The sequence below is a fragment of the Coregonus lavaretus genome, assembly GCF_964263955.1.
Source record: "Coregonus lavaretus genome assembly, chromosome: 6".
NCBI classification, from domain to species: Eukaryota; Metazoa; Chordata; class Actinopteri; order Salmoniformes; family Salmonidae; genus Coregonus; species Coregonus lavaretus.
The window spans coordinates 41,867,928-41,890,043 of record NC_139993.1 but is presented as its reverse complement, the minus strand read 5'-3'; the positions used below and the strand labels follow the sequence as shown (position 1 = coordinate 41,890,043).

General features: G+C 42.0%; 2 protein-coding genes and 1 long non-coding RNA gene across 5 annotated transcripts in view; all 3 read left to right on the top strand.

Moving 5' to 3' along the window:
- LOC311131248 (oxysterol-binding protein-related protein 9-like) overlaps positions 1-10,880 on the top strand; it is a 50,088-nt gene extending 39,208 nt beyond the window's left edge. For all 3 annotated transcript variants that reach the window (XM_084164111.1, XM_084164109.1, XM_084164110.1), the window contains 12 exons: positions 2,353-2,465; positions 4,725-4,840; positions 4,931-5,016; positions 5,141-5,318; positions 5,529-5,613; positions 5,727-5,837; positions 5,975-6,038; positions 6,254-6,394; positions 8,206-8,284; positions 8,455-8,546; positions 8,780-8,915; positions 9,182-10,880. In XM_084164111.1, coding sequence (XP_084020237.1) covers positions 2,353-2,465; positions 4,725-4,840; positions 4,931-5,016; positions 5,141-5,318; positions 5,529-5,613; positions 5,727-5,837; positions 5,975-6,038; positions 6,254-6,394; positions 8,206-8,284; positions 8,455-8,546; positions 8,780-8,915; positions 9,182-9,256 — 1,276 coding nt within the window. In that variant the 3' untranslated portion in view covers positions 9,257-10,880. The remainder of the gene's footprint in view (positions 1-2,352; positions 2,466-4,724; positions 4,841-4,930; positions 5,017-5,140; positions 5,319-5,528; positions 5,614-5,726; positions 5,838-5,974; positions 6,039-6,253; positions 6,395-8,205; positions 8,285-8,454; positions 8,547-8,779; positions 8,916-9,181) is intronic.
- Positions 10,881-11,488: 608 nt separating this feature from the next.
- Positions 11,489-14,003, top strand: LOC311130734. Its single transcript, XR_014613385.1, has 8 exons — positions 11,489-11,536; positions 12,177-12,218; positions 12,413-12,461; positions 12,592-12,650; positions 12,835-12,908; positions 13,024-13,076; positions 13,224-13,276; positions 13,455-14,003. It is a non-coding gene; the product is annotated as an uncharacterized lncRNA (long non-coding RNA).
- A 1,860-nt stretch (positions 14,004-15,863) lies between these two features.
- On the top strand, positions 15,864-21,769 carry LOC311130612 (torsin-1A-like). The gene is made up of 7 exons (XM_084163397.1): positions 15,864-15,945; positions 16,143-16,409; positions 16,845-16,967; positions 17,064-17,329; positions 17,847-18,022; positions 18,160-18,284; positions 19,232-21,769. Exons 2-7 carry the CDS (start codon positions 16,244-16,246, stop codon positions 19,477-19,479), a joined length of 1,104 nt encoding a protein of 367 aa, XP_084019523.1. The 5' UTR covers positions 15,864-15,945; positions 16,143-16,243; the 3' UTR covers positions 19,480-21,769.
- Positions 21,770-22,116: the final 347 nt, after the last annotated feature.

Here is a 22,116-nt window from a genome sequence, read left to right as displayed (position 1 = left end):
GGCTGATCCAACATTGATGTAATGTCCTTAAAACAAGTCAAAATGAGGCTCAGTAGTGTGTGTGGCCTCCACGTGCCTGTATGACCTCCCTACAACGCCTGGGCATGCTCCTGATGAGGTGGCGGATGGTCTCCTGAGGGATCTCCTCCCAGACCTGGACTAAAGCATCCGCCAACTCCTGGACAGTCTGTGGTGCAACGTGGCGTTGGTGGATGGAGCGAGACATGATGTCCCAGATGTGCTCAATTGGATTCAGGTCTGGGGAACGAGCGGGCCAGTCCATAGCATCAATGCCTTCCTCTTGCAGGAACTGCTGACACACTCCAGCCACATGAGGTCTAGCATTGTCTTCCATTAGGAGGAACCCAGGACCAACCGCACCAGCATATTGTCTCACAAGGGGTCTGAGGATCTCATCTCGGTACCTAATGGCAGTCAGGCTACCTCTGGCGAGCACATGGAGGGCTGTGCGGCCCCCCAATGAAATGCCACCCCACACCATGACTGACCCACCGCCAAACCGGTCATGCTGGAGGATGTTGCAGGCAGCGGATGTTCTCCACGGCGTCTCCAGACTCTGTCACGTCTGTCACATGTGCTCAGTGTGAACCTGCTTTCATCTGTGAAGAGCACAGGGCGCCAGTGGCGAATTTGCCAATCTTGGTGTTCTCTGGCAAATGCCAAACGTCCTGCACGGTGTTGGGCTGTAAGCACAACCCCCACCTGTGGACGTCGGGCCCTCATACCACCCTCATGGAGTCTGTTTCTGACCGTTTGAGCAGACACATGGACATTTGTGGCTTGCTGGAGGTCATTTTGCAGGGCTCTGGCAGTGCTCCTCCTGCTCCTCCTTGCACAAAGGCGGAGGTAGCAGTCCTGCTGCTGGGTTGTTGCCCTCCTACGGCCTCCTCCACGTCTCCTGATGTACTGGCCTGTCTCCTGGTAGCGCCTCCATGCTCTGGACACTACGCTGACAGACACAGCAAATCTTCTTGCCACAGCTCGCATTGATGTGCCATCCTGGATGAGCTACACTACCTGAGCCACTTGTGTGGGTTGTAGACTCCGTCTCATGCTACCACTAGAGTGAAAGCACCGCCAGCATTCAAAAGTGACCAAAACATCAGCCAGGAAGCATAGGAACTGAGAAGTGATCTGTGGTCACCACCTGCAAAACCAGTCCTTTATTGGGGGTGTCTTGCTAATTGCCTATAATTTCCACCTGTTGTCTATTCCATTTGCACAACAGCATGTAAAATGTATTGTCAATCAGTGTTGCTTCCTAAGTGGACAGTTTGATTTCACAGAAGTGTGATTGACTTGGAGTTACATTGTGTTGTTTAAGTGTTCCCTTTATTTTTTTGAGCAGTGTATATTCTTACTTTTTTTTGCAGTGCGTAAAATTATTATTTTAATTGTTATTTTTTCGGCCTTGAGGTCACATATAGGCCTATGCGTATACATAAGCTTTAATATGCGTATGGATGTTTTGAATGAATCATCACCTTAGAAAGCACTGTCCATTTTGTTGTGTTAGGCTTTGAAACAACATCCACAACGACCATGGTTTCAACCTGTTGTTGAACTTCTTCAAATGTTAAAAGCACATACTGTTTTGATTGTGTTTTGATGTGATTTTTGATTGCATTTGCATTGATGTCAGAGTGGTTAGAGGGACAATAGAGCCCTGAGTACCAGGCCATTAGTGACCTGTTGATCGTTAGGGAGTTGGGTACTACCAACACATATCTAGAGTGCATAAGAGGAGATTACCGTGACTCAACAGTCACGTGGAATTCTACTGCGGTCATAACTCATTACTTCCGGTGTGGCGGTAATACGGTCACCGCAACAACCCTAGGTATGGGAAAATGCAACTCATCATAAGCTGATTGTGTTTTTCTAGAGGTGTGTTTTAATCCTGTGCCTTTACGGCATATATTTCCTATTATGTAATCAGTTATTTCTTTCTCTGCATCCCTCCACCTTCATCTAAAGTGGCGCAGTGGTCTAAGGCACTGCATCGCAGTGCTAACTGTGCCACTAGAGATCCTGGTTCGAATCCAGGCTCTGTCGCAGCCGGCCGCGACCAGGAGACTCATGGGCGGCGCACAATTGGCCCAGCGTCGTCCAGGGTAGGGGAGGGAATGGCCGGCAGGGATGTAGCTCAGTTGATAGAGCATGGCGTTTGCAACGCCAGGGTTGTGGGTTCGATTCCCACGGGGGGCCAGTATAAAAAAAAATATATATATATATATGTATTCACTAACTGTAAGTCGCTCTGGATAAGAGCGTCTGCTAAATGACTAAAATGTAAATGTAAATCTCTCCCTCCATTTTTTTCTCTGTCAGTCCCTCTAGGCCTTCTGCTGCTTTGCCTCACAGCGATGACGGAACAGTGCTGAAACGACCAGACACTAACGAGTCCCTCGACTCCTCCATGTCTAACGGCACCACTGATGCAGGTGATACACGCACAAACGCACATTGCCCTACTTATCCTCACACCTGTCTACCCCCAACAATAACCTACAGTGAGCTGCAAAAGTATTGGGACAGTGACACATGTTATTGTAATGGTGAGAGGTTAGCATATCGTCTGTAACTTTCGCACTCATCATTATTCACAATTCATTCAGGACTATCTGTTATTAATGGTAGCATCCACATTAATGTAGAAGTGTTTAGAAACCTATTCTATTCTTATTTACAATAAAAGTGACCCCAGAATGACACAATACATTATTTATCAATCATTTCTATTTGGCACAAAATAATCTGAAACACAACCAAAACAAACAGCAAATGCATCCAACCGATTTGTAGAGTCACAAGCTTGATGTAATCATTGCGTGCTAGGAATATGGGACCAAATACTAACTTTTGACTACTTTAATACACATACAGTGAGAGAAAAAAGTATTTGATCCCCTGCTGATTTTGTACGTTTGCCCACTGACAAAGAAATGATCAGTTTATAATTTTAATGGTAGGTTTATTTGAACAGTGAGAGACAGAATAAAAACAAAAACATGATTTAGTACTTGGTGGCAAAACCCTTCTTGTAGTTGGCCACCAGGTTTGCACACATCTCAGGAGGGATTTTGTCCCACTCCTCTTTGCAGATCTTCTCCAAGTCATTAAGGTTTTGAGGCTGACGTTTGGCAACTCGAACCTTCAGCTCCCTCCACAGATTTTCTATGGGATTAAGGTCTGGAGACTGGCTAGGCCACTCCAGGACCTTAATGTGCTTCTTCTTGAGCCACTCCTTTATTGCCTTGGCCGTGTGCTTTGGGTCATTGTCATGCTGGAATACCCATCCACGACCCATTTTCAATGGTTATCACCCAAGATATGACGGTACATGGCCCCATCCATCGTCCCTTTGATGCGGTAAAGTTGTCCTGTCCCCTTAGCAGAAAAACACCCCCAAAGCATAGTGTTCTTGGGATCATAGGCAGCATTTCTCCTCCTCCAAACACGGCGAGTTGAGTTGATGCCAAAGAGCTCGATTTTGGTCTCATCTGACCACAACACTTTCACCCAGTTCTCCTCTGAATCATTCAGATGTTCATTGGCAAACTTCAGACGGGCATGTATATGTGCTTTCTTGATCAGGGGGACCTTGCGGGCGCTGCAGGATTTCAGTCCTTCACAGTGTAGTGTGTTACCAATTGTTTTCTTGGTGACTATGGTCCCAGCTGCCTTGAGATCATTGACAAGATCCTCCCGTGTAGTTCTGGGCTGATTCCTCACCGTTCTCATGATCATTGCAACTCCACAAGGTGAGATCTTGCATAGAGCCCCAGGCCGAGGGAGATTGACAGTTCTTTTGTGTTTCTTCCATTTGCGAATAATCGCACCAACTGCTGTCACCTTCTCACCAAGTTGCTTGGCGATGGTCTTGTAGCCCATTCCAGCCTTGTGTAGGTCTAAAATCTTGTCCCTGACATCCTTGGAGAGCTCTTTGGTCTTGGCCATGGTGGAGAGTTTGGAATCTGATTGATTGCTTCTGTGGACAGGTGTCTTTTATACAGGTAACAAGCTGAGATTAGAAGCACTCCCTTTAAGAGTGTGCTCCTAATCTCAGCTCGTTACCTGTATAAAAGACACCTGGGAGCCAGAAATCTTTCTGATTGAGAGGGGGTCAAATACTTATTTCCCTCATTAAAATGCAAATCAATTTATAACATTTTTGACATGCGTTTTTCTGGATTCTTGTGTTGTTATTCTGTCTCTCACTGTTCAAATAAACCTACCATTAAAATTATAGACTGATCATTTCTTTGTCAGTGGGCAAACGTAGAAAATCAGCAAGGGATCAAATACTTATTTCCCTCACTGTATAAGGGAATTTGTTCCAATACTTTTGGTCCCTTAAAATGGGGGGACTATGTACAAAAGTGCTGTAATTTGTAAACGGTTCACCCGATATGGATGAAAATACCCTCAAATTAAACTGACAGTCTGCACTTTAACCTCATAGTCATTGTATCATTTGAAATCAAAAGTGCTGGAGTACAGAGCCAAAACAACAACAAATGTGTCACTTTCCCAATACTTTTGGAGCTCAATGTATTTCTCTGTAACAACATCACACATTCTGTTCCTTTTTTGGCTGATGTTTTCTTTCGTAACAGAAAAGAGGATGTCAGGCTGTCCTGAATCAGTGGTGGCTGGTCTACTGTAGGTGTTTTTAACTCTCTGCTGTCTGCTCTGGTCAGATCAATTTGACAGCCATGATGATGAGGCGGAGGATCAGGGGGAGTCTGTGGAGGAGCACAAGAGTGTCATCATGCATCTGCTGTCCCAGGTGCGACTGGGCATGGACCTCACCAAGGTAAGAGCTCTGTGTGTCTGTCCGTCCTGTCACTCTCTCTTTCTCTCTTGCTAACTGTTTCTTTCTCTTTCCCTCTCTCTCTCTCCTCAGGTGGTCCTCCCCACATTTATCTTAGAGAGGAGGTCTTTGCTGGAGATGTATGCTGACTTCTTTGCACATCCGGATTTGTTTGTCAGGTACATCACTTCAAATTCTCTCCAAATGTACCCAAAAAGAAGGAAAACATTTTGTTTCAGAATCCCATCCATGGCATTATAACCTTTGATCCAGTGGTGTGACGACTGATGTTCTCATCCCCAGTATCGCGGATCAGCTAGAACCCAAAGAGCGCATGGTTCAGGTGGTAAAATGGTACATGTCAGCCTTCCACGCAGGGAGGAAAAGCTCAGTGGCCAAGAAGCCTTACAACCCCATCCTGGGAGAGGTCTTCTTCTGCCACTGGGACCTGCCTTCAGAGAGTGAGGAGCTCACTGCAGTGGTGAGCATTGACAGAGCAGCCTTGACCGAGCCCATTGTACCACAATAAAGACTGACAATTTATATTGATATGATTTGATTTTTAAACTAGTTTTATAATACTATAATCAGTGTAAAGTTTTGTGATACTGAGGCAAGTTTTTTAATTTGTTTCATCAATTCTTTACTGATAAATAAATGCTAACCACCGACCCCTCCTCCCACCCCTCAGGAGCCATCGTCAGAGGGTCCAGTGCCATGGTCTTCAGCCAACAGTGTGTCTTTTGTAGCAGAGCAGGTCTCTCATCACCCCCCTAGTGAGTCTCCCCACCCCGTCAACATTAGACAGCTGACACAGAACCAGAGCCATAGAGTTAAGTTAACTGCTATAACATGTTTACTGTACTGTTGCCTTTCCTCTTCCTTGTAGTTTCTGCATTCTACGCAGAGTGTCTCAGTAAAAAGATTCAGTTCAACGCCCACATTTGGACCAAGTCAAAGTTCTTAGGAATGTCAATTGGAGTCCACAATATTGGCCAGGGTAAGAAATCTCTTCAACCAATCTCTACCAACGGTAGATGGCTCACATCGTCCATAAACGTGTGTGCTCACACACTTACAAAAACCTTATGGTCTTCTGTGTATTCTGAAGTGTGTGCTTCCCCATTTCTCCTGTAGGCTGTGTGTCCTGTCTGGAACATGACGAGCACTACATACTCACCTTCCCCAATGGCTATGGCAGGTAGGCTCATGCTTTTAAAAGTGAATAGCACACACACTCACACTCTCTCACGTTTGTGGTTCTGGAAATAAAAGCCCCAGTTCAATTAAAAATAAGTTAACTCCAGCACAGTGCACAAAATGTACTGTATGTTAAGTGAGTGTGTATAAATGGGTATACCATGTTATCTGGATTCCCTGACCTGACATGTAATGGGGTGTTCCTTCTCTCTTCAGGTCGATCCTGACCGTCCCATGGGTGGAGTTGGGTGGAGAATGTAACATCAACTGCTCCAAAACGGGCTACAGTGCCAGCATTGTGTTTCACACTAAGCCCTTCTATGGTGGCAAGAAGCACAGGATCACCGCTGAGATCTTGTAAGGAGGATTTTCTTATTTTTAATCATGCATGTAGTGTTAGCCTATTATTGCTTTATTTACTGTGCTCATAGCAGTATATGGAAATCAGTTTTTGTTGTGATGTTAAAGATGCGTTCTAAAGGTTTTGGATAATTTCAGCCAGTAGTTTTGAAAGTAGCACCCACAAGCCAAAACAGGTCCTCAAAAATGTTTATTATACAATGCATTTGGAAAGTATTCAGACCCCTTGACTTTTTCCACATTTTGTTACGTTACAACCTTGTTCTAAAATTGATTAAACTGTTGTGTTCCCCTATCTACACACAATACCCCATAATGACAAAGCAAAAACAGGTTATCAATTTTAGCAAATATGTAAATGTGATTTCTGTTTTTTAAATTTGATATAAGTATTCAGACCCTTTACTCAGTACTTTGTTGAAGCACCTTTGGCAGCGATTACAGCCTCGAGTCTTCTTGGGTATGACGCTACAAGCTTGACACACCACCTGTATTTGGAGAGTTTCTCTCATTCCTCTCTGCAGATCCTCTCAAGCTCTGTCAGGTTAGATGGGAAGCGTTGCTGCACAGCTATTTTCAGCTCTTTCCAGAGATGTTCGATCAGGTTCAAATCCGGGCTCTGGCTGGGCCACTCAAGGACATTCAGAGAATTGTCCCAAAGCCACTCCTGCATTGTCTTGGCTGTGTGCTTAGGGTCGTTGTCCTGTTGGAAGGTGAACGTTCACCCCAGTCTGAGGTCCTGAGCGCTCTGGAGTAGGTTTTTGTACTTTACTCCGTTCAACTTTGCCTCGATCCTGACTAGTTTCCCAGTCCCTGCCGCTAAAAAACATCCCCACAGCATGATGCTGCCACCATGCTTCACCGTAGGGATGGTGCCAGGTTTCCTCCAGACCTGACGCTTGGCATTCAGGACAAAGAGTTCCATCTTGGTTTCATCAGACCAGAGAATCTTGTTTCTCATGTTCTGAGAGTCTTTAGGTGCCTTTTGACAAACTCCAAGCGGGCTGTCGTGCCTTTTACTGAGGAGTGGCTTCCGTCTGGCCACTACCATAAAGGCCTTATTTGGTGGAGTGCTGCAGAGATGGTTGTCCTTCTGGAAGATTCTCCCATCTCCACAGAGTAACTCTAGAGCTCTGTCAGAGTGACCATCGAGTTCTTGGTCACCTCCCTGTCCAAGGCCCTTCTCCCCCGATTACTCAGTTTGTCCGGGCGGCCAGCTCTAGGAAGAGTCTTGGTGGTTCCAAACTTCTTCCATTTAAGAATGATGGAGGCCACTGTGTTCTTGGGGACCTTCAATGCTGCAGAAATGTTTTGGTACCCTTCCCCAGATCTATGCCTTGACACAATCCTGTCTCGGCGCTCTACGGACAATTCCTTCGTCCTCATGGCTTGGTTTTTGCTCTGACATACACTGTCAACTGTGGGACCTTATATAGACAGGTGTGTGCCTTTCCAAATCATGTCCAATCAATTGAATTGACCGCAGGTGGACTCCAATCAAGTTGTAGAAACATCTCAAGGATGATGGATGGAAACCGGATGCACCTGAGCTCAATTTCGAGTCACATAGCAAAGGGTCTGAATACTTATGTAAATAAGGTATTTCTGTTTTTTGTAATACACTTGCAAAAATTTCTAAAAACCTGTTTTCGCTTTATCATTATGGGGTATTGTGTATAGATTGCTGAGGAAAATGTATTATTTAATCCATTTTAGAATAAGGCTGTAACGTAACAAAATGTGGAAAACGTCAAGGGGTCTGAATATTTTCCGAAGGCACTATATATTTCAAATGTGTTTGTTTGCAGTCCTCCCAATGACAAGAAGTCATTCTGCTCCATTGAAGGAGAGTGGAATGGAGTGATGCACGCTAAGTGGGCATCTGGGGTGAGTTCAGTTTGAAAATGTGATCTCTGCTCGATATCAATGAATTTTTGTTTTGTTTTTGTTTTTTACCTCAAACACTGAAGGTTGACCTCTTACATTAAAATCAAAATAGAAAGTGTTAATATTTTAATAGACACTTTCAACCCTAACTTACTATCTCTTGAATCCAGGAAAACTCCTTGTTCATTGACACAAAGAAAATGGGCTGTATCAAGAAGAAGGTGAGGAAGTTGGAGGACCAGCTGGAGTATGAGTCCCGCAGGTGAGAAGCCTCTCTCTTTGTATTTTCATGGCCACAGAAGTGCATTAATAAGTAGCTGTTTTTCATTTGTTCTGTCCAGTCCCCTTTCTGTTGATGTGGGGGTAGTAGCTCCTGTCATGGCATACAGTTTAATTGGGCTATCAATCCAACCAGGCATAAAATAATCTGATTTAACAATATATTTATTTTGTTTGGTCTGAAACCTCAAGTCCCTGTTTGTGTTTTACCCTCAGCCTGTGGAAGGATGTGACGGTCAGCCTGAAGTCGAGAGACATCGATGCAGCAACGGAAGCAAAGCACAGGCTGGAGGAGAAGCAGAGGGGGGAGGCCAGGGAGAGGAAGGAAAACGAAATGCAGTGGGAAACTAGGGTGAGTGTGCCTATTCTTATCACACATCTCCAGAGCCCTGACAGCAATATTAACGGCCACCAGTCCATATCAAGGTTAATAGTTCACAGTAATGATGATTGTACATAGTTTAATATGTAGATGGAAAGTATATGACTCATAGGGTGCCTCGCTTACTTGTCAAAATATTTGTGTTAATTGCAGATGCAAATGTTAACCTGTACCTTTCGATTTTTGAAAGAAGTATTGTAGTCCCCACTGATTAAGTCTCTGTTTACTCCCTGCAGTTGTTCCATGAGGATGGAGAGTGCTGGGTCTACGATGAGCCTCTACTGAAAAGAACTGGATCACAGAGGCACTGAGGCCACAGATACAGATCTCGGAGTCTTAATAAGAACTCTTTTTCGAACCACTTCTTATCCAAGCCTTGGAATGACTGATGATTGAACATGTACACAGCTTTGCATTTTCAAAGTTAAAATGGAATGAAATTAAGAAGAAACATCTACGATGTAAAAAAGAATACTCCTTGTTTTCGCCAACCCCACCGCCTCCACCTCTCCATCCCCTAAACGACTAAAAGAAGCATAATAACAAAACCAGTACCGATGCCCTTCGGCTACACAAACAAGCCCTCACAATCTGGCAGGAGGATCCCACGAGGGTATGTCCTTTTCCCCGAGGGGGAGGGTGTTTTGATTGAACAATCCTTGAAAAACAGCGTTCTATATCTCAGGGAAACTGGTGACTGAGGAATGAAAGCTGTACCTCCGGGAGTTTGACAGCCTTATGGTGGAATCACAAGGGGGAGAACTTGGCTTGCTTACAACTAGCTACAGCTGTTTATATATAGATACATATGATGAATATATATATTCTTTTTTATTTCCTTTCTCTTTCCTTATGGCAATAGTAAATATTTGAGGATATGAACTCTATGGCAACACATCAGGAATCATTCCATTTCCCTTCTACATTTGTCCCCTCTCAAGTTCGTCGACATTGCCTTTCCCCATGTACTAACTCCACCATCTAGTGTGTGTTTATCTTCTCAAGAGGACCAGAAGAACCCAATAAGTATGCATTTGCAAGATAGACGGAAGGTGGAGTCGAGGAAGAGGACTTGTCTCCATGTTGATTATTTTCCCTTTTGGCATTTATGAACAAATGTATGTTTTTTTGTTTTGTTTTTCAGATGATTGGGTAACATGTTAAGGAGCTTTAATGAGAGTAGGTTTTATTGAGTGCTGCTAGAATGTCCAAATTTGGTTGAGGGTGCAAAATGTGCTTTCCAATTGTTGTTCAATAGGAAAGCATATAATGGTCTCATGTCTGCTTTTAAAATAAGGGTTGATTCCCCATTCAGTTCAACATCAGTTTAACCTCAGTAAGCTGATGTTTGGATAAGTACCTAAAATAAAATATAGATTTTTCACTTGAGCATATGAATCATTATATATGTTTCTGGATATTCTTCAGCGAACCCATTACGTACAATATTGTCAGCTAAAGTCATCTGTTCATGTTTCCCTCAGAAGACGTTTTATCAGTAAGCAAGGCCAGGTTATACAGTACATGAATTTACATTTTGGTCAGTGGAAAGGAGTTGTGATACAGCGACCGAAACCATATGTAGCAATATAGAGCACATTCCTGCTGAATACACGCATGCAATGATTGCCTGTGGTGAAAAACTCAAATTCAGGTGGATTTTCATCCTATTCTCTCTAAAGTAGGTAAATACTGTATATTCTAATAAAATAGAATTTACAGAGGTTACAAACTTAAAAGCCATTATTTTTTCATGTTATGTCTTTGTAAATTAATATTGAATTGAGGCCTTGCCATACATTTCCACATCACTCAGTATCGCTTCAAACGAGCAATCAAAACAAAATGTATTTTTTATTTCCTTCAAATCATAACCATTGATTGTATCACATTTTCATGTTTATTGATGCATATTATTAAATCTCCCTGAGTTTACCTCTGTTTAGTGTTTGACACCCTTCATTGAAAAATATTGTGGTTTAAAGGCGCTCCATTGTCAATCTGTCGTCTTCATTGGCTATGCAGCATTTCCAGGTGATATGGCCTCTGCAGAAGTTATGGCTTCATGCTTCGCGGAGCAGCGTAGAGCTGTTGGAAGGAAATGAGTTTGTTTATACTGGACCTCCCGCCCCTACTTACCGTCTACCAATCATGTCAATGCGGAGCTATACAGAGACCTCCGCATTGTTACAAAATTTGTGCGGCGCACAGCGATGCGGTGTGAAGCTCAATTTGGACTCTGCATGCCTCCAGAGGCTTCGCAATTGCGTCACACAACATTTTTCTGATCGCAATTGCGTCACACCACATTTTACGGAACTCGGATCAAGCATAAATTGGCTCTAAATTCTGCACTGCCAATGCAGAGAACAGATTGACCATGAAGTGTCTTTTAGTTCGTCACATTATCGTTGGTTAATGGGGTCGTACCCTGAGATTCTCCGAGCCAATCCAGAGAAACACAAAATCGTGTTTGGCCAATCATAGTAGACGATGCTGACTTTTCCCATAAATCAATGCGAATGGATTCCATTTATATTCAGCCTCCACGGTGCTTTTGGTCTCCTTCGCCTCTCGGATCCTACAGAAAGGTAATAATTGTAGTTTGTATTGTATAAGCTGAGTTTGTATTTTGTAAAGCACATTCTTTCATTTATGTGCAAATGTTTGTTTGCCGTCTTCCTTGATTAGCTGTGTCTGTTAAACGTGTCAATCTTGCGTAAGGATCTAGTTGGTCGTTTTGCGCTCGCTAGCGACAAGGCAAAACTCCACCACGTGTGTGTCACATGTCGAGAACAAGTATTAGTCTCCATTATCAAGCTATCACAATTGTCTTCTAATAGTAAACAAGTTAATACGTAAACTAGTGCACGGTTTAATTTAGAAAGCCTAATTAACTACAACGCAGGAAAGTAGCCCGGAATGCTAAGCCTCCCATGCTCACATGATGAATTAAGTGTTGGTAGGGACATCTGAGTTACATTGAGGAAACGCCAACCGTTCTGACTGTATGGGATCAAATGTTATTGATTTGTATCAATGTTACTGCGCTTTGATAGTTAACTGCCATTGTCTCACACATAATATATCATAGCAATTGTCGCATGCAAATTAAATTATTCAAAAACATTGGGAATCTCACTGAAAAAGAATGTTTTTACTGATAGTGTAGTTTAATATACTTAAACTGTTCCTGTCTCCCTGAGCCCAAATGTAATGTCTTCTCTGCAGATGGCTTACACGGTGGGAGTGCAATTATCAGAGCCTGTTATGGTAAGCTACTTTGTGCACTCAACCAACATGTGCCTACTATATAATCTGATACAATGATGACTGCATAGTTCAGCAGATAAATGATGACGAGTACTAAGCATTGTCTTTCGCTCCTATCTGATGTGTTGGCTTGATTAGGTCTTTGACCCCTCACTGCACAGGGAAGTGTCTTAACTTTGTATTTTTTTCCCCAGAAGGCAATGGAAATGACACACTGGACAAGGTTAAAATGGTTTGCTTAAGGTAACATATTTGACACTGACTGTATTGTTCAGCTGATTCTCCATGACACTGTATTTTGCACCTGTCTGATGTAGCCTTTAAACTGACTAGTCATTTGTTGCTATACAACTTTAACAGTTTCTCTTTACAGGACTCTTTCAAGTGTCCTGATGACTAAATGGTATGACAGGATCCTAGTGGCTGAATGAGGTAAGCTACAAAGATACCATATGAACTGACAGTAAAAGGCAGTGCAATCTGAAAGGATGACATTGAATCAGGTCTCTGATCTTGTTGAGGACATATTGTTACACACTCTGATCATGATTGTGGTGCTTGCGTTTTGTGGTGTTGGAAACATTGAGCATTTTTATTAAACATAGTTTATTTTCAGCCCCAGTAGATGCAGAACAATGATCTGGTGTGGCTAGAAGCATGACGCAATCTGAAAAGATACCATTGAATCAGGTCTGATATTGTTGAAGAGATAATATTGTTACACTGATCTGAGATTGTGGCCCTTGCCCATCGCTTTCTTGGTAGCCGTGGTCATTTTGATGATCCATATTTAATTTATTTGCAGAAGCGGTGGAAACAGGCATGATGGCTTGGAAGTTGTGGCGCTGTCCCTGTCAGGTTGGTATACATGCCTTTTGTGTAATACACAACAGGTTTCAGTGACGCTTATGTCTGAACTTAATTTATGTTGACTTGATCATAACTGAGTAACCTGGACATGCATTGTATCATTACTGCCCCCTGATTAACTTAACTCTTCTCTAGGTGACTGGATGGTGAATTCACAACTAACTTGTAGTGTGGCTGTTCAGAACAAGGTAAGCATGATGCCGTTGCCCTTTATTTGCTTTATGCACCTGTGATGATGAGATTCTGCCAAATGATTACTCTGATTATACCCCTACCGTTCCATTTATATCTGAGGTTGTACACAACAGTTGCTGAGTTTGTGGTTGTGCCTACATTTCGCTTAGTCGTTTTTCCTTTTCTCCTCAGAAATGGGAGGGCTATCGGAAGGTGCTGAAACACTACCATGGGAGGCAGCAGTCTGTTGGTTTTTCTCCTGATTGTTTTGGATGCATATGTGCACTAATTGTCGTCTCTGTTAGAATGTTTCACCTGTGCTGGTGTTTAGGACCTGCTGGCCCAGTGACTCTTGGGAGAGCTACACTTCACATTAGCTGGTGCGACTTACTGCTCTTCCACTTTTAGGTACCCAATCAAAACCAGAAACTGGTGTTTTGGTCCTTATTTTAACTGTCAATTTGTGGATTTTTAATTAGTATTTTCTTAGGCAAATCTAGTGGACCTCTATTGCAGACTAGTGATTTTAATCTAGTAAGACCTTAAATGTTTTGGTTACAATTGTCAATAAAATAAATGAATGAATGAATGCATGTCTAACATGTCAATGTTGGAAATTAATTGATGGCAAATCGGGGTGTTTTCCATATGGATTAATTTGGATGTTCAGTGAATTCTTTGCTTAGTAAACCATTGCATTTGGCGGTCAATTAATGTGAATAAACATTTACGTTATTCTTACTTTACATCTCCCTTTACTTTGTTACAGAGCTTTTTTTTTTATATGTACAAACATTGGTCAGTGATGTGGCTTCTGCAAGGACATGAACTGAATGTTGCTAGTCGACGTTAGCTAATCAAGTAACTCTAGCCCAGACCTTAGTTGCGTTGCAGCTTCCGGTTTCATTTCCAAAATAAAATTAGTCGTTTTAGAACTGCATTCAATAGCGACGTTATATCAGTAGATGGCAACGTATAGGCTTGGGCCTTCAGTAAATGACTTGTGCGAATGATGGACACAGAGCCTTGTCTAGAATAACTACCTGAGCTGCAAAATAGAAAGTAAATATAATTTAGGGTAGGCATTTTACGATATCTAAATATGCCATGCTGTTGTGTTAATGGCCATATCATTGCGTTTGTATAGCCGTGTGGGGCTACTGTGGTGATCATGTAACCGAATCACTTTTATTTTAAGTATTTGGGCGCACAGACTGAAGGCCTTATTAGGCATTTAGACTGGAATTCACTAATACAATGTAGGCTTGTTATAGCCATTTGCATTGCACAGCCCCATCACGCAAGAATTGAGACAAAACAAAATATTGATGTCTTGGCTAAAACCGGTCCTGAGCGAAATTGCCAAGGGGTCTCAAATGGTCAAGAATATCTATAGCCTATTCTTATTGCCAGATCAGTTTTCCCTATCAGCCACTGCACGTGCTTTAACTATTTTGGCCTCTTAAGGGAAGCCCTATAAGCTATAAAAACAGTTATAAAATTATTCAGCGAGACACCAGTACCCAAAATTATGGCAGCAAGTTGAAGGCTTTTTTTTGGGGGGGATAGGTCTAAATTACAAATGTCATTGTTAAAGAACTTTGTAGAATTTAGATCATTTTGAATACACACATGGATCTCAAACAAATGGATAAGACTGTTCCATTCTCTTTTTAATTTAGTTCCTGTTGCAACTCAGACAAATTACTGACTGAACTGAAGGATGAATTAAATGTTGGAATGGCAGGTTGCACGCATCATGCCTACATTAGGGTATTATGGCTGCATGCCTCCAGAAGGGCATCTTCTGAGGCTGAGGAGTGCTTTTCTGAAGGCGCATGGAGATCAAGCTCTTCCAACTGGGCAGCAGTGTCGTGATGGAGGGAATAGCTTATACGGATAATACCTAAAACCACTGCAACAGAGTTATTGTGAAGTGTGGGAATAAGCTTATGCCAGATTTAGCGAATGCCAAGAGTGTGCAAAGCTGTCAAGGCAAAGGGTGGCTACTTTGAAGAATCTAAAATATATTTAGATGTAACACTTTTTTTTGGTTACTACACGATTCCATGTGTTATTTCATAGTTTTGATGTCTTCACTATTATTCTAAAATGTAGAAAATAGTAAAAAATAAAGACCCTTGAATGAATAGGTGTGTCAACTTTTGACTGGTACTGTATGAAATGAGTAAAACCGTATGTACACATGACTAAAGTGACCATTGCATTATTGTGACCAGTGATTCCATGTCTATGTACATAGAGCAGCAGCCTCTAAGGTGCAGGGTTGAGTAACCGGGTGGTAGCCAGATAGTGACCTTGACCAAGTTCAGGGCAGGGTACTGGGTGGAGGCCGGCTAGTGATGGCTATTTAACAGTCTGATGGCCTTGACATAGAGCTGTTTTTCAGTCTCGGTCCCAGCTTTGATGTACCTGTACAGCTAGTGCTATCTAGACTTGCACTGGCAAGCAAATCCATTACATTAGCTACCTAAATGTGAAGTAAACTCAACTAAGGCGTAATATAGAATGGAGACTTTTAACTTGAAAACGTGCAGGTGACCTCTTTCCGGTTTCCCTTTTTTATACTGTGTTATGTTGGTTCGCGTAGCACTCCTCACAGGCCGTTTGGTGTACGTTTTTTTTGTTTGTTGGTGAGATGAAACTGCCAAAACTCTGAAAGGTATTATTGTACATCATAATTGCAACACAATATTTGTTCTAGCCTGAAATGTTAGCCCGTAATCGTAACATGGTGTTTGTATGTTCACGGATTAAATGTAACGTTTACGTTTCATGTTTCACGCATTTTCTTTTCTTACTATCCTAACAATTTACGTATGGATTTTCTAACGATACGTACGTTCAATCTTTTGGCAGATATCTCGTTACATAGTATGACAGGTTTGAATGGACAGATGATCGAAGATCGCCGCCATTGAGGACCCCTCTCTGATAATCGCAAATTTACGGCGTCACTGATGTTCCTCTACCCACTATTGCCCATATTTTGGGCTGTTTCTGCAAAGGCAGATTTATTTCAATTTGACAGTATTTCAAATGTATCTACGTATTATTTCAATTATATTTATTGTAATATATGGGAAGGGGAGTGTCAACCGACTCAAGATGATGCGACTCAGCAAGGTATGGTGTTTTTTATTTCCTGAAAATTTAAATTGTTTTATTATTCTGCAGAAATATCCAAATTGAGACCGTTTTCTCAACAGTCTTGGTGTAGTCAGATCGATTATGTCGGATCTATAACCAAAGAAACAGACGCACTGGAGCTTGTAGTTGTCCATAGGAACAATTTGTAAGGCATACATTCGTTTTTACACAGGACAAACTTATTTATATTACAATGTAGAAACTGTAAGCAACGATGATTAGCCAGTTTATTCAAACATAGAGGGAATATCTTATTTCATTTATGAACCAGTGATGATATGAAAAAGTGTTAGTCTTTTCCTTGCAAACTTGCCTTGAGATTAAATTATAGTGTTGTTTAATTGATTGCAACAGCTATGTCTTTAATACTGCATTAGATATTTACACTGTACATTTGTGTGCCCATTTCAGTACCTACTAGGGACCTGTGGGCAGCATTCCCTCAAGACTATATCAGTTTGCTGTCACGGTGGTATTGCAGCCTGGGACAGTGCTGTGAATCAGGGGATTGTCGGATAACAAATAATATTACAGGTATGATGAAGTCATATTGAGGCAATATTTATGTGCATGTATGTTCCACCAGCTATGTCATTTTTGTGCAGTCCTCATTTTGATGTTCTGTTTCAGGTCTGGCTAGTGATCTACAGCTAAAGCTTCATGGGCAGCACCTTGCCCAATCAGTGGTTCTGAAGGCTGTGCAAGGCTTCATCAGTAACCCTGAATCCAATAAGCCATTGACCCTCTCCTTCCATGGCTGCTCTGGCACGGGCAAGAACTTTGTGACCCGGATTGTAGCTGACAACTTGTACCGGGAAGGGGTGAAGAGCGAGTGTGTGCGTCTGTTCATCGCCCCATTCCACTTCCCCCATGCCAGACTGGTGGACACGTACAAGGTGAGCCTAGCTCTTGGTACAGACACGACTCCTCTCTGCCAGGAACATGTGCAGAACATAACTATGTTGGGTATATGGGATTATATAATACATATTTTGAGACCCTGTTTTATTGCCATGCATTAAGGACTAGCTAAATGTCTAGTTTAAAAAGAAAATGTAAATGTTGACATTTTCCAGGTCACCTCCTAAATAAAAGTTATTGGAACTCACACCAGCTAGGCAACCTTCCAACCAATTGCAAATTCAATGTTAAATAGCATAATACATACTATCACTATTTCAAAATGATAGTGAAGCAATTGATTAAATTACACAAATCGATCTCGACCAAAGCAGGAATTAAACAAATATACAGTATTATTTCCAAACTCAACAAATTATCACAAAGAGTGCCATTTTTAGTGGATAAAAACATGTAGAATAATACATGGAATGCATGTGCATATTTTAACCTGTCTTAAATGAGAGAGTGAGAGGGGATATTTTTGTGCTCACCATAGCTCTCTCTTTCCAGGGCCAGCTCAAAGAAGCTATCCGGGACATGGTGCTGCGTTGCCCACAGACACTTTTCATCTTTGATGAAGCTGAGAAACTGCACCCGGGCCTTATAGATGCCATCAAGCCCTATATGGACCATTATGACAATGTGGATGGGGTCAGCTATAGGAGGGCTGTCTTCTTATTCCTCAGGTTAGCCATATATACCCTTTCAATCATTGCAATGTCTCTTCCACTAACTAATGTAAGGAAACTCAACTGTCTTAGTCATGGGTAAATGTCTCAGAGATTTTTCCTTCACCAAGATATGTTGTAATAATTATTTGTAGTAATATTGGTGGGACCACCATCAACGATGTGGCCTTGGACTTCTGGCACTCAGGGCAGAACAGAGAGGACATTGGGATGGAGGACTTGGAACACCGGCTACGTGCTGAAGCTATGGATTCTCAAGGTACCAACAGTGGCTTTACAATCATTCACACTCATTCTCAGCATTTACATATAGTGCATTCGGAAAGTATTCAGACCCCTTGACTTTTTCTACATTTTGTTACATTACAGCCTTATTCTAAAATTGATTAAATTGTTTTTTTTCCCCCTCATCAATCTATACACACTACCCCATAATGACAAAGCAAAAACCATTTCCTCAGTACTTTGTTGAAGGATTACAGCCTCGAGTCTTCTTGGGTATGACGCTACAAGCTTGGCACACCTGTATTTGGGGAGTTTCTCCCATTCTTCTCTGCAGATCCTCTCAAGCTCTGTCAGGTTGGATGGGGAGCGTTGCTGCACAGCTATTTTCAGGTCTCTCCAGAGATGTTCGATCTGGTTCAAGTCCGGGCTCTGGCTGGGCCACTCAAGGACATTCAGAGACTTGTCCCAAATCCACTCCTGCGTTGTCTTGGCTGTGTGCTTAGGGTCGTTGTGCTGTTGGAAGGTGAACCTTCGCTCTCAAGCAGGTTTTCATTAAGGATCTCTAAGTACTTTGCTCCATTCATCTTTCCCTCAATCCCCACTAGTCTCCCAGTCCCTGCCACTGAAAAACATCCCAGTCCAAACATCGCTTTGTCATTCTGGGGTATTGTGTGTAGATTGATGAGGGTAAAAAATTATTTAATCAATTTTAGAATAAGGCTGTAATGTAACTGGAAAAAGACAAGGGGTCTTAACACTTTCCGAATGCACTGTAAATACATTTTCACAGAGCAAGATTGAAGATGCCTTTCTCATGAACACTACTACACTGTTAACACAACAACAAATAGTTTGCAAAAAGACAGAATACAGATTAGAAACAGATTAAAACATTTTGAATTCCATAACATTTCAGTGCAACATGTTTCGATGTAAATACCTTTCTGGAATTGTGGATTAACCCATTTGTCTGCTTTACAGGAGGCTTTGCACAGAGTGAACTGATGTCAGGTCACCTTATTGACTTCTTTGTGCCCTTCCTACCTCTGGAGTACCGTCATGTCAAGCGCTGTGCCCGTGATGCCTATGCAGCGCGGGGTCTGGAGCCAGACGAGGGAACGCTGGACGAAGTGGCAAAGGCCATGCTATATATACCCAAGGAGGAGAGGCTATTCTCTGCCCAAGGCTGCAAATCAATACCACAGAGGATCAATTTCTTCCTACCCTAAACAGACTAATGCAATCCAGAAAACACATGAACAGGGTTTTAGCAAAAAGGAAAAAGTATGTCCTGCCGACATATTGAACATTCTTGCAATGGCACATATCGATCAGAAATGTGGTATGCCCACTCCTCACCCTACACTACCAAGAAAGGAAGCATAGGGCATCTTGCTATAGTAACATTCAATCTGATAACAAAATAAGGGATTTTAGCATGCATTATTCAACTTCCTCATTAGGCAATTTTTATACACTGATTTTAGGTCAAGCTCAGGTCAACTCGAGTATTAGTATTTGCATGTACACTACCAGTCAAAAGTTTGGACACACCTACTCATTGAATGGTTTTTCTTTATTTTTACTATTTTTTACATTGTAGAATAATAGTGAAGACATCAAAACTATGCCTTGAGAGAATGCCAAGAGTGTGCAAAGCTGGCATCAAGGCAAAGGGTGGCTATTTGAAGAATCTCAAATATAAAATATATTTTGATTTGTTTAACACTTTTTTGGTTACTGATTCCGTATTTGTTATTTCATAGTTTTGATGTCTTCACTATTATTCTACAATGTAGAAAATTAGTAAAAAATAAAGAAAAACCCTGGAATGAGTAGGTGTCCCAACTTTTGACTGGTACTGTATATCTTTTTATTTTGTTGGCACTGATGATATATTACAACTATCTGCTTAAGCAGTGGCAGGCACTTTCAGTGCAAAGGAGGAAATACTGTATATTACAGTAAACCTAGACTAAATATAATGTAACTTTCTAAAGGCATTTTAATGATTAATATATAATTGTATATAGATTACTTGTTTTACAGGTGGATTAAATATTCACAGTTTAACAGTGTGACATCACTTTAAATTCATTTCAGGTTTGAAGAAAGTAGGCTTGATGTGCAATAATACAGGCAACCGCTTATATTGTTGAAATGGTTACTGAACTACAGTGCATTCGGAAAGTATTCAGACCCCTTGACTTTTTCCACATTGTTACGTTACAGCCTTATTCTAAAATTGATTAAATTGCTTTTTTTCCCTCATCAATCTACACACAATACCCCATAATGATAAAGCAAAAAACTTTTATTTCTGCAGATCCTCTCAAGCTCTTTCAGGTTGGATGGGGAGCATCGCTGCACAGCTATTTTCAGGTCTCTCCAGAGATGTTCGATCTGGTTCAAGTCCGGGCTCAGGCTGTGCCACTCAAGGACATTCAGAGACTTGTCCCGAAGCCACTCCTGCATTGTCTTGGCTGTGTGCTTAGGGTCATTGTCCTGTTGGAAGGTGAACCTTCACCCCAGTCTGAGGTCCTGAGTGCTCTGAAGCAGGTTTTTATCAAGGATCTCTCTGTTCTTTGCTCCGTTCATCTTTCTGTCGATCCTGACTAGTCTCCCAGTCCCTGCTGCTGAAAAACATCCCCACAGCATGATGCTGCCACCACCATGCTTCACCGTAGGGATGGTGCCAGGTTTCCTCCAGACGTGACGCTTCGCATTCAGGCCAAAGAGTTCCATCTTGGTTTCATCAGACCAGAGAATCTTGTTTCTCATGGTATGAGAGTCCTTTAGATGCCTTTTGGCAAATTCCAAGCGGGCTGTCATGTGCCTTTTACTGAGGAGTGGCTTCCGTCTGGCCACGCTACCATAAAGGCCTGATTGGTGGAGAGCTGTAGAGATGGTTGTTCTTCTGGAAGGTTCTCCCATCTCAATAGAGGAACTCTGGAGCTCTGTCAGAGTGACCATCGGGTTCTTGGTCTCCTCCCTGACCAAGGCCCTTCTCCCCCGATTGCTCAGTTTGGCCGGGCAGTCAGCTCTAGGAAGAGTCTTGGTGGTTCCAAACTTCTTCCATTTAAGAATGATGGAGGCCACTGTGTTCTTGGGGACCTTCAGTGCTGCAGATATTTTTTGGTAACCTTCCCCAGATCGGTGCTTCGACACAATCCTGTCTCTGAGCTCAACGGACAATTCCTTCGACCTCATGGCTTGGTTTTTGCTCTGACATCCACTGACAACTGTGGGACCTTAAATAGACAGGTGTGTGCCTTTCCAAATCATGTCCAATCAATTTAATTTACCACAGGTGGACTCCAATCATGTTGTAGAAACATCTCCAGGATGATCAGCTGGAAACAGGATGCACCTGAGCTCAATTTCGAGTCTCATAGCAAAGGCTCTGAATACTTATGTAAATAAGATATTTATGTTTTTAATAAATGTGCAAACTTTTCTAAAAACCTGTTTTCGCTTTGTCATTATGGGTTGTTGTGTGTGTACAGTGGGGGGAAAAAAGTATTTAGTCAGCCACCAATTGTGCAAGTTCTCCCACTTAAAAAGATGAGAGAGGCCTGTAATTTTCATCATAGGTACTCATCAACTATAACAGACAAATTGAGGAGAAAAAAATCCAGAAAATCACATTGTAGGATTTTTAATGATTTTATTTGCAAATTATGGTGGAAAATAAGTATTTGGTCACCTACAAACAAGCAAGATTTCTGGCTCTCACAGACCTGTAACTTTTTCTTTAAGAGGCTCCTCTGTCCTCCACTCGTTACCTGTATTAATGGCACCTGTTTGAACTTGTTATCAGTATAAAAGACACCTGTCCACAACCTCAAACAGTCACTCTCCAAACT